We start from the raw sequence: 12,497 nt of genomic DNA on the forward strand, positions 1-12,497 counted from the left end.
TGCATGAAGCTGAAGTTGTAAATCAAAAATTCTTCAAACCATCTAAAACCATCTCTTAATCAGGACCAAATTTGTATAGTAAATATTTTGGTCATTAACCTTTCAAAGCAAACATTTGTAATTTTGTCCATTAACGTTTGCTATGAAAGGACCATGATTATTTATTTTTTTTGTTTTCAACTTTGATGTATGCAATATTGTTTTAACAAATTTTAATGCTGTGTGGGCTATAGGTCTTTTCTTATCTAGAATTTATTTATAAAGGTCACAAAAAGAGGAAAAAGATTATATGCCATTTTATAGGGGTGATTTAAAGAAAAAGAGGAATTTTTCAAATATGTATAAGCTTGAGCGCAGAATTCGGATTAAGAAATTACTTTAAATGAAATTTTCCGTTTTTTCTTTTTCTTACAATTAGTTCCAGGTTAAGAAGATTCCACCTGGAAAAATTTCAAACATATTTTCCTCATCGTGAGTTTTGAGCGAAATTCCACTTTTTCTAAATTACATACATACGTATCTTTCAAATGAAATGCGAAGAACTTGATCGTTTTTTTCACGTTAATTATGAAGGCGAACAAGGAATCCACTCTACACTAGGGAAAGTGTAATTTTTATTCGGGTAAAACTCAGGATGTTTAAGTTCTAGTTTCTAGGCAAATAAAAATATCTTGAGTAAACAGTTTTCACGTAAAACACACATGAGAGCTGAAGCAGTGTTGCCAAATCAAAATTTGGACCAAAGTTTCGAATTTGGCGATTTTAAGTTTCAATTGATTGGACTAATTAATAAGAATGACAAATTACGGCTTTTTACAAAGTTTTTAAAAGACAATAATTTATTTAAGTTCAAAAACAAATTAAGTTAAGGGTACTCTTTTGTATTTTCAGATTTCTGAAGAATGCATTAAAATGAAATATCGAGCTGCCCAAGAAGATATTACTTTAAGAGCGTATTCCAATGGTGGTAAGAAACTTACCCAATATCAGAACAACTATGTCATCACTCATCAACAAGGACTAGAATAACGTTGATGCACTGATTTGTAAAATTTGGGAAATTAAGTTGACCAAGAGGATCCAAACGAGAGGTGAAAAACCCACCTCAACAATACTGTTTCCGTTTGCGAGTTAATGATTTTGCCATTTTATGTAGTGTTAATTCAGTCTACAATGACTGATTCAACTCAAAATATAGAAACTGTGCTTCAGCTTATTTTTAAACGGCGCGAAGGTGGTGGTCTGTTAACATTGGTATTGCCCTTATTTGTATGATAAAATTTGAAATAATTTGTAAATTGGTATCTCCAATGCCAACAGTCTTTAGTGATGGGTACAAACGAAAGTTGTAAATCTGTAGTGCTCCTTAAAAAGGTGTTTAAGGCTTTCAACAAAAAACTTATAGAAACTTTTTATTAAAAAAAAAGAAAATAATCCATTTCATGAACCAATCGAAATCGTATTTTTACAACAAACTTTTACATTTCTTCGTCAAGTTTCAAAAATGAACTTCAAAACTCTCTAACGCGCATGCCTCTAATATCCTTCAGAAAGAAACTCAGTTATTCTTTTTTTTTATGAATGACTTGGGAATTTTATCCTGCATACGGAGTCATTATCGCTGACAGGTGGTGGAAATAATAACGTTTCTCCCACAAAAAAAAAGTATGTACATTGAAAAAGCTCTCTCCATGAGCATGAGATATGTTTCCATCTTGATATAATCCAACTCTTCTCTCTATATTATCGAGTTATTCGAATTAGACGACCGAAAGAAATTTTTGTCATTTCCCGTTTGAAATTTTCCGGAAAATACGTGCCGAAATCTATGGATTTTTCCTTCTAAAATCCCCTAAAAAAGTTTCAATTCTTTTTCAAAATCAATTTGCATTGATTTCTGAAGTGAAAACCATTAAGAAAAGTGTGAAAATTCAATGCTTTTTTGCAAAAATTGGTGTGTGTAAAAAATTAATTTCTATATCTCCGGCGAGATTATACTCTTCCTTCAAACGAAAATTACATCCTACCCCATGTCGAAATCACACTGAGGAAGGGTAGTGTGTACCTCTCAGTGTGAGGGGGTGGCTGGTGGATTTTTTTTCAGTGAAATCCTTTCTTTTATATTTTTGAACCGTGATTTGTGTAGGGAAAAAATAAATACGAGTACAGAGGTACAAGGAGAAAGTATCTATCTATCTGATATTGTACTAGTATCATCTCTTTGGAAAATACAAAAAAGAAAAACTTGAAAGAATGAAAAAGATAAAGTGAAGAAGTGAGGATTATCCTGGTTTCATACGTGCTCATCGCAACCCAAATGTGTGTTCTTAAGAACTACGACAACGACAACTACAAAAACAACAACATTTTTTTTCTGCTTTTTCATTTGGATAAAGAAAAGTATCTACTCCATCATCAAGACCACACTACCACCATCAATACCACCACCACCGAAATAAACGAACTTATGAACGAAAATAATAAAACGACGACGAACTGAGTTGTAACTTTAAAATTAATGTAAACCTTGTTCCTAGAGCTCTTTGTAGTTCAGTAGCCTTTTAAATAAATATTAAAAAAAAAAATTCAAATTAAATTCAAATAAAATCTTTACAAAATCGAAAGCAAACCGATAAAAAACACAAAATGGAACGAATGTGGCGCAAAGTCAATCACAGTTTCACTGGGCGAACCTCCAAGTCTACGGCCACAATTCAGTCTACAGACACAACCTCGTCGGCGGGCTTTGGCGAAGGACAGATTGTGGTAGCGGTTGCCAATAATTGTAGCAGCAGCGCTGGCACTGGAAATCTGCCTTCAAGTACGGCAACTGGACGCCGGCTGGCAGCAAGTGGAGTCCAATCGCAGACAGTGATTACTCCAAATCAACAAAAGTCCCTTAGCCAACATGTTTTATTGAATAGCACAGCGTCGTCAGAGAGGCGACGTCGTCGAAGGAGGAAGAGCCGTCCTCGACGTAGTGGAGACACGTAAGTTAAGAAAAAGTTTTTTGATTTTAAATTTTTAATGCATGATGTTCAAAATCGTAAAAGATAAAAAATTTTAGAAGAAAGTTTCATAAACCTACTCATTTAAGAAAAAATTAGTATGAAATAGAGTTTAGAATATAAAGGTTCGTTTACACTTTATTGAAATGAGCATAAATAAATTTGTTAATCCCCACAGGTCATGAATTACATAAGTTCTGTACCAATACCGATTTTAAATAAAAATCCATACGAAAAACTCTGGCAAAATAATTTTTTTTTTCAAACCCTTAATTATATAGAGAAAGGAGAGAAAGGACTTATTTTCAGAAAATATAGGGTGGATAGTTAAGAATTCCATTTCCTCAATCTTTGACAAGAGACTGAGATTACAACGATAGAGGTTGCTATCCAGAATTCATACATCTACTTCAGAAAAATGAACTGGTTGATTAAAACTGTATGAAGCAAACGACAATCAAAACGAAGAGAAAAATGAGAAGTATTATCACAAATGGTACAATAGTACTTTAGCAGTGCTTTCGGCAGCACTGTCTCTAAATTATATTTCAAATCATGTCTTAATTCATTGACAAATTCTTATGGAAGTCACAAAGGATCATTGGCGTTAGTTATATAATTGGTTTTATAATAAATACTATAACAGGCCCGACCCATCCTCCCACGGGTAGGGAAAATTTTAAATTTTAAAAAAAAATTTTTGATAGATCATTTAAAAAAAGCAATTTTGCTGTAATGGTAAAGCTATAGTTTAATAAGTTTTAGGCTTGAGACCGAGAGCTGACAACAGATCTCTTAATTTTAGCAGTGGAGTAACTAACGGCCAATTTCTTCAGAGTCCTAACGCTAGTACTGGTCCTAGTCCTAAAGTTAGTACTCAAATCGGTATCAACTCATTTCTTGACTCAGGTACTAAGCCTTAGAACTGTCAATTTAGGACCCAGTACTAGTTAGGACTCGGTACTAGCTAGCTCCTCAAAATCAGCTAGGACCTGGTTATTATACCAATCGTTAGTACTCAAATCGGTACCAAGTGATTTCTTCACAAAAGTCCTAAGCCCTAGTACTGTCAAATTGGTACCGAGTATTAGTTAGGACTCGTTATAAGTTAGGACCTCAAAATCGGTAGTCTAGCGCTTAGTACTTGAATAAATGCAATCGATTTCATTCTTTTTTACAGATATCTGACAGATTTTTTAATTTCTTGGTTTTCGCTCAACATGTGATTAAAATTTTATTGAATTATTTTTTTTTTTAATTTACCATAAACACCTGAAATGAGAAATGCAATGCCGAAACGGGAACAATGGACAAAAGAACACTTTTTCATGAACAAGTACCAAAAAAATATTTCCATTTTGTTCGATCTTTCCAAAATCGACAACCAAGTCAAGAAAAATGGTCTTTATTTAGACGTTCTGCATTAGCATTCCTCGACGTCCGACTGAGCTGCAAGCCACTTACGAGTAAATAACAATAAGACATAAAAAGCAGAAGCCTACGACTACCTCGAACTTGCCTATAAATCAGGATAAAATTTTTCCCGTAATGTAGTAAAAAAGACACAGGACATGTTTTTCTTAAATTTTAGTTTTTATAAAAATATATAGTATGTTTTTTTTTGAAACTGACACCAACCTAATGGCTTTGCTGCATAAAGGTCGGAGATCCGTTTATACCTCGAGTACTTGAATGACACTTTTGTCGTTTTTGGGGACCTGTATCTCTGCATTTTCTGTTTACCAAATCATACATTTCTTCACTCATCAATTCATTCTTGACTGAAAGTTCTTGATAAAAAATCAAATTTCTTTTGCTTCTTGGCTTCTTGTTAAGTTTAGCCACATTTTTTTTTTTTTATTTTTTCAATATTCTTTTTATTATTTTTTACTTTTTGTCTAAATTTGTTTTGTTCAATTCCTTTAAATATCAAAATAAATTATTTCAAACATCAAAATATTGTCAAAATGACAGTTAGACCAGTTTAGACGTATTAATTCTTAGTACTGCTTTGTGGTTTTAGGTCAGGTCCTATAAATGTGAAGAAATGCTCAGGTACTAACTTTTCGTTAGGACCGAGTACTAGTGCTAGGACCTGGTCTAGTTAGACCGGGTACTAGGCTGACTTAGGACTGATGTGAAGAAATTGGCCGTAAATAAAATAAAAAGGCAACATTTTGGAACCGCGATGAACAGCTCCGATTTTGATGTTTTTTTAAACACGGTGCCGGTAAATAAAACTGCTTTAACTTCTATGGAATAAAAAGTAGTTTTTAGGCCGTGTGTGAATTGCGTTAAATAGTTAAATTAGTGTAAATTTTTGACACTATTGAGGTGAATAAATTTTTTTTTTTTTAATAATTTAACTATATGCCTGTAAGACCTAAGGTCTTTTAAATGCAACTGCACGGCACTAGTTAGAAGGAATAGAAAGATAGGAAAGATTTTTTGTTGGTACAGTGAATTGAGAATAAGATGATTATTATCTCATATAGTCCCACGGGTGGCTTCCAAGCTGGGGGATTATGAAAAGAATGCTGCCTAAGGTAGGGCTCGAACCCACAACCTTCATTTTCAGCTGTTAAAAATTTACTGGGCTCTGAGACCTGGTTAAATTTGAGTTAAATTTTTTTTGTAGATGGTTTTGTTTTGTTTTTTTTTTTTTTATTAAAAAGGAGTATCATGGCAGAAAAAAGGCAAAAAAAATTTTAAACAATAAATTTGTTTTTGGAAATTTTTTTGTTCACCTCAATAGTGTCAAAAATTTAACACGAATTTAACTATTTAACGCAATTCACACACGGCCTTAATCATAAAACAATATTTTTGAATACAACGGCAACACCTACAGTGCTAAGATTTTCATGTTTGAAAAGCCAGGAGCGTATTTTTGTCGGTGAATTTCCAATAAAGTCCATTTAATGAATTATTTTGTAAAACTGCTCTAGTGTCTAGTTTAGTCAGTTTGAAGTATTTGTGCTCACACTGGGCCGTTTAAATAGTCGGTTTGGAAGTAGGACTGCCACATCCACTTTTTTACTTGCTGTATAGGCAAGTATTAGTTTCGTATCATAAAAAATTTGAGGTTTTAATCAAAACCAACACTAAAGATAATGGAGAAGTTAACAAAAGTGGGTCTGTAAGTACCTCGAGCTACAGCCTAAACTATTGGAGCGATTTTCTTCAAACTTGGTAGTTAACAGTTTTAGGGAGACCCGCTAGAGGACAAATTGAATTTTTTTTTAAGACTACAACTAACGGTATGTCATATTACGGAAATAGAAAAGTTAATTTATTTCAAAAACGGCTCTAACGATTTTGATTAAAATTTTTCTGTTTAGTGTTACACATATGAGTCTTCTTTTGCAATAAAAAAATATTTTTTTAACCTTATCAACGGTACCTGCCATACAACGTTTTTTTTTTATTCTCGTAAACGACAAAGCAGACTTCAACCAAACTTCATAAAATTTTCAAAAACCACATTTTTGGATTTTCAAAAAAATATTTCAAAATTTTTTTTTGGAAAATCAATTTTTTGAAAACGGGTTGATGAATTTTTTTGAAACTTCGTTTTTATTTGTTGAATAATATTTTCTTAAAAATGGCGTACCAACTTTTTTTTTTTTAGAAAAAGGTATGCATGTCTAAAAAATTATTTTTTTTTTAAACGACTCTATTACCAACTTTTATTATTTAAGGTAGGAAGTCAACTTTTGTCAGAAATTGTAAAAAACCACGATTTTTGACTCCAGTCTCACTTTTTCGCCCACCCACCCCTTTTCCTTCAATTTGTTTTTTGGCCATTTATTTTTCTCCTCTCATATAACATTTTACGACCACCCTTATGGTGGTAATAATACATTTTTTTTTGTCAAAAATTATTGGCACTAGTCAACTGCCTGGGTTTTGAGCTAATTTTCTCAATAACTCTTTACTTTGTATTTTGGATGGATGTATTTTACACAAAAGTATTTTGATATACTGTTTGAGTTGAGAATTCAATTTATTTGGGAGAAAAAAGTTACTTTAATTAATTCTTTGTCCTTGTCGGTATCATTGAACAATTTAATGAATAAAAACAGGCACATTAAAAACACCCCCATTTTTTTTTTACTTGAGTTTAGGTAAAATTTCGACTTGTATGTTAAATTTTAAAAATAACTTTACCCCTGGCCTCAATATTATTAAATTTGTACTCTATAGTGTCGGTTTCATATCCTATAAAAAAAAATACCTACAACATACATATACAAGTACTATTAACCAAAAGGTTCTGTGGCCGTAATTGCCTGAAAGTCCTTTAATCTGCACCCAGAGAACTCTAAGCAAAAGCAAATAAACAAAACACACCCACTATTTTCCTGATGCCGCACCACTTTTTGGTCTCATTACTAATGATAGTCGAAAATGCATATACAGTAAAATCACTAATTGCTGATAGTCCTTGTTAGTATCTAAAAGATCTCACTGTACATCGACTATCTTCCATCGGATTTAAAGCTTTCGTCTATTTCTAATTTATTTTCGAAATATACAAAACGTAGCAGGGGTGTCATTTTCAGTTTCTTTACAAATTTTTATACACGAACCAAAACATGCCGATAGATTTATGGCTATTGATTTATTAAATGGTTTATAAAAGTCCAAGCAGAGTGTTTTCTTGATTTGTTAGATTTGAAAGCATATTGATCAGCATGTAACTTAATACTATCGTGTGTGATCGATACAATCGCCCAGTGGCCTAACGTAATTTGGTTCATTCGAGCGTCCTTGTCGATCAAATGCTACTGATACTCGATTGCATCGACCATACTACATTGTACCAAGTTACGTTTTTGGGTCTGCGGTCTTTGGCAAAAGATTTTATAGGCGATTCTAGGTGCCCAAAGTATATCGATACATTTTTTGGGAATTTGGGCTAGTTATTCGAAGAATTGTGTTCGATAAATTGTCCGGGGACCCTGGAGGCCACCAAGTCTCCTTCATAATATTAAATTGTTGAAACCGAAGTGCTTTACTTTAAATGGTAATAATTCAAACTATTGTAAAATCTATCAGCTTGAATCCTTTGTTGCTGGTGTTTTCGTGTATGTTATGCATTCCTACTGGCTGGTTAGGTCATCGTTGTCTTCTGCCGGGACTTGAGAACAAATTAGTGTAGCTTAGCCGCTCCTTATACACCTGCGTTCTAAATACTTCTTTATATAAAGTATTCACCAAGCAAGCCGGCCTGTACTGGCAGACTTGACTCCTCGTTTTGCCGATCCAGTAGAGAAAGGCCTTTCTGCGTGAACGTATATTTCCTTTCCGTCGCTAGGAAATCGATAGGGGTCACTCCAGCGATTTCAGGGACGGCTGCGTTCCGATACCGTTTGGTAAGGCAGGCCCAAAAACTTTTGTAAATGCAACGAGACCAACATTCCGTTGACCTCAGATTTGGAAGAATTCCAAACCGGGAGGTCTACTGACGCCTGACGCTTTTTAAGGTCAACCCAACAAACCTCATATGTTTAGCCTTAAGAAGAAGAAAAGAGGGGTACAACCATTGCAGCGCAAATTGTTTGAATTTTAAAAACTCGTTGAAAGCACCTTCAAGGTATACTTTTCGTTATTTTTGGATGCTATTGTTGGTTCATGAGGAAGTCTTAGATTTTAGTATGTTGTTGCTGTATAAGTCCCGATTAATTGTGTTGATTCAGATTCCTAAATTTTTTACGTACCTAATCGAAAAGTCTGGGGCAATGTAGAATGGGACAGTTGTGACTCTGATTCCAGTCTGAAAAACGTTGGGGAATCCCTTCGAAAGAGAACTAAGAAATCCGCAAAAGAAGCCACGGCAACAAAAAAAAAAAGCATCACTACGGATTATTGCAAGGCATTAAACCACAACACCCCCAGAAATCACTGAACAGCAAAACATTCACAAGTATCCATCTAGCCGCCAACAGCTAAGCAACCAACATCAGCAAATGAAGAAAACTCAGCGTGATATTCAACAACCAGACAACAAAGATGATCATCATTTTAAATGGAAACTGACAATTCCTTGAGGATATTAAGAACTCTTGATAGGTGCTCAAGAGACTTCACTTCACAATTGACGTAAAGTAGAAGGCGCTGGGGAAATCAACTAAATAACTTTGTAGAACTGAGCAATTCTTTTGATATCGCCTAGGTCTACTTAAAATCCTGCCAACGAGCCACCGGGTGTATTAGGAATTAACCACATTCATTGCTGAAACTGCCAACATTTCGGTCACGCTGCCACTTACTGACGGCTCCTTATGTGTGCGTGAAGTCCAAAGAGAACCGCGAACGAGAACAATGTGGGAAAAAAGAAAATTTAGGTTGATGTATGGTGCGCCAACTGTAAGAAGGAATGAAATCCAGTTTTTGAGCGCCGAACCATCGACGAACCACCGCTGAACAATAGCCGTATAGGATACGGCGTAGTTTTTTGTGATTCGGCGGTCAAAAAATGATTTTCAATTTTAATTTTTTTTCGAGAAGGAGCCGAATGGTTGCATCTTGCATCCCTTATCATTGAAATCCTTCTTAGAGAGTTTCTACTGTACAATCTACATATTCCTACCTTGATAAATGTACAGGCGCATATACGTGCCATGGACCATGACTTGAGCACATTAAAAAGCACCATAGTACCTACCTATAGCTGAAACTGGGAGTGGTAGAGCAAGAAATTCGATTGAAGTGGACTCAGGAGTAGAGAGAGAGAGAGTGTGCTGCTCCGTGTGCATTTGGGCATAGTGTCGTTTGCTAACCGATATGGTGTCGGTGTTTAAATTGGGGGCAGGTAAACATTATGACATATCACCTTCACCATATATAGTCTTTTCAGTGCTGCATATAAGCTTACTCATTAATTTTTTTATATATCCAATGTTGGCAGCCAGAGAACCTTTATCATCATACAAGATGTATATCTCATTTCAGAAGCAAAACCGAAAGTGATGAATCACCTTTCGTTTTTTGTTTTTTATTTTGTTCTTCTAAATATTCCAGCCGAGAAAATGGATTATCCTTAAAACTTTGGCAACATTCCAAAGAGGAATTTCCTATAAACGAGTAGACTGTCATACTTATATAGTTGCAATGGGAAATGGCTCATAAAATTCTCTTTAAAAACAGCCGAAGTGATTCAGATAAACAATCTGGTAGACACCATCATCGATTTGATTGAAATGCGGAGTGAGTGGTTTGCTAATACAATAGTCTAGTTGCCATTGACTCACTGCTGCAACATTATATCTGGAACATTTTTTTTTTTTTTTTTTAAATGGCTTCTTTTTTGCCTGCCCTTCGTCTTCAGACTTAAAACCAATACGATGGGATATGTATCCTTAAAATGAGAACGGGCGACTGTATAGACGATGACGGGAGAAGAAAAAGTAAATAGAAAAGGAAACTAGCCAAGCATCAGTCTCTGATGGGAGCTGCTAACTGGTACTCTGGATGGATTCTTTTGAATGTTATTGTCGAGAGTTGGTCTATTGTTAAACGGATGAGTTACCCTCTTTAGGCTGTTTAACCTTGTAAATGCTCATCATGTGTGACCATAAGTGAATGAACGAGTGGCAATGACAGGGTTTTTTAAACGAAAAAGAATGATTAAGGTTTTTCAAAAGCTTTGTTACTTTGTACAGTTTGTAAAGACAGAAGAAGGGACAAGGCTCTGGGAAAACAAAAAAAAGCTGTTTTAAATGTGTGCAATTAAGGTGTTTCTGTTACTTTATTTACTGTATTACTGTATTTCGGGTTCATTATTTCTTTTTTTTTTGTCATTTTTGTAATTTTTGTTAAATTGCTTGTGAAATTTGAATTTAATTCTTTTTTAAGCTTTAGATAAGACATTCTCAGCTCTGGTGTCTTAACCTTTGCACCTATACGGAAAAAAAAGAAGCACTATTAAAGGACATAATTAGTAGTTTGAAGGAAATTGAATTGGAAATAAATTTTTCAAGCACTATTCCTTAAAACAGCTTTATTTAAAACTAAAATAAAGGAAACATTTATTGGCTATTACCTAATAGCACGTCATTGTAAATTGAATTTTTAATAATTTTTTTTCCAAGCTAAACGCCCAAGTAACAATTTAGCTTTCTTAAGGGTCAATGCAAGCTAAATACAAATCGCATTTTACTGAAATTGTATAGGACTTTCCTTCGCAGGTAATCCACAAGCTAATAGCTTGTGACAAACTGTTTTATATGGCCTTACGGAGGTCTTCCTGCAGAGGGTTTATCTAATGCACAAACCGGATTCCTTGCGTAGGATGTTGTTATAAGGCCTTATAGAAGTTATTATAAGATGTTGAATTTATGCATAAAAAAAGAAGAATTTATTGAATTTTATTTCATTATATTTATTTTCTTTTGATTTTTTCTGTTTTGCATTTTCTGCTTTTTATTTTATTTTATTTTATTTATTTTTCTATTTTGTTTTTTCTTCTATTTTGGATATTCCACTGCTTTTTCTGTTGTTCTGAAATGATGAGAATATTATCTTAATTGAAAAAGAATACATTTTTTTATTTTCGCATGGCCCGGCCAGGAATCGATCCCACGTACCTCTGCAACCAAGCCAGCACATTACCAGTACACAATGGTCGAATATTAAAGATGAGTGGAAAATAGGGAGCTAATTGAAACCTCACATTGAAATTTGAAATGCAATGTTTTTTTTTTAATGCGTTACAAACATTGTATATCTGCAGGATAAAAACTTTGCATACTTACAGGGGAAAAACATTGCATACTTTAAAGATAATAACATTGCATACTTCAAAGAGACTCTTGGCCTTCTGTCACTTTAAAATACGAGGCTTCCTTAGAACGGTTCTAAAAGGTCTTAAAAGGACTTCTTTAACTAAAATTTACAAGGCTTCCTCTAAACACTTCTAGGTAGTTTTAAGGAGACCTCCTTTCTTTCCAAAATGGTTGACCTGCGTAATCAAGCCTTAAACTAAACCTATAAAAACTATAGCTTGTCGAATCGAAAAAAAAAATGGACCTTATGCAAGCCAAATTGTTACTTGGGCGGAGAGAATAGATCCTCTCCCATACGATTTTGTTTCCGTCTCAATTCAACTTCTAAATTAAGTTCTATATTCTCCGTCATCTGTGAAGAAAATTGTCTTCCAGTGAGTCTACCAATTTCTTGGTCTCTAAAGCCTTCCAACCAACAGATTTTTTTTTAAATTGGATGACAAAAAATTGGCGGCAGATGTCAGCTGATTTTCTCCCAATTTATTTGTCTAACTTTTGGATAAAATATTATCGTACTCTTCCGTGAAGGCGTGTCTACAAAGTTATTATATTCTGTATAGCAATTTAAATCATTCATTATTTTTAAGAAAAAACAATTTAATGATTTCCATTATAATCTTTATTATTAACTCAATATATTATAATTATGTATTCTTAAATATTAAAAAAATATTAACTCGACCAAACCTTGTTTATGGCT

The 12,497-nt window shown here is 33.9% G+C and overlaps 1 protein-coding gene across 2 annotated transcripts in view; it reads left to right on the plus strand.

Annotated features, from left to right (window-relative positions):
• The first annotated feature begins 119 nt into the window (after positions 1 to 119).
• The window catches only part of LOC129919405 (uncharacterized), a 194,577-nt gene continuing 182,199 nt past the window's right edge, over positions 120 to 12,497 (plus strand). The window contains exon 1 of one of the 2 annotated variants that reach the window (XM_056000271.1): positions 120 to 2,990. In XM_056000271.1, the coding sequence (XP_055856246.1) occupies positions 2,647 to 2,990 (344 nt within the window). In that variant the 5' untranslated portion in view covers positions 120 to 2,646. The remainder of the gene's footprint in view (positions 2,991 to 12,497) is intronic. The other variant, XM_056000270.1, reaches the window with a different exon arrangement.

Source organism: Episyrphus balteatus, chromosome 4 (genome assembly GCF_945859705.1).
Source record: "Episyrphus balteatus chromosome 4, idEpiBalt1.1, whole genome shotgun sequence".
NCBI classification, from domain to species: Eukaryota; Metazoa; Arthropoda; class Insecta; order Diptera; family Syrphidae; genus Episyrphus; species Episyrphus balteatus.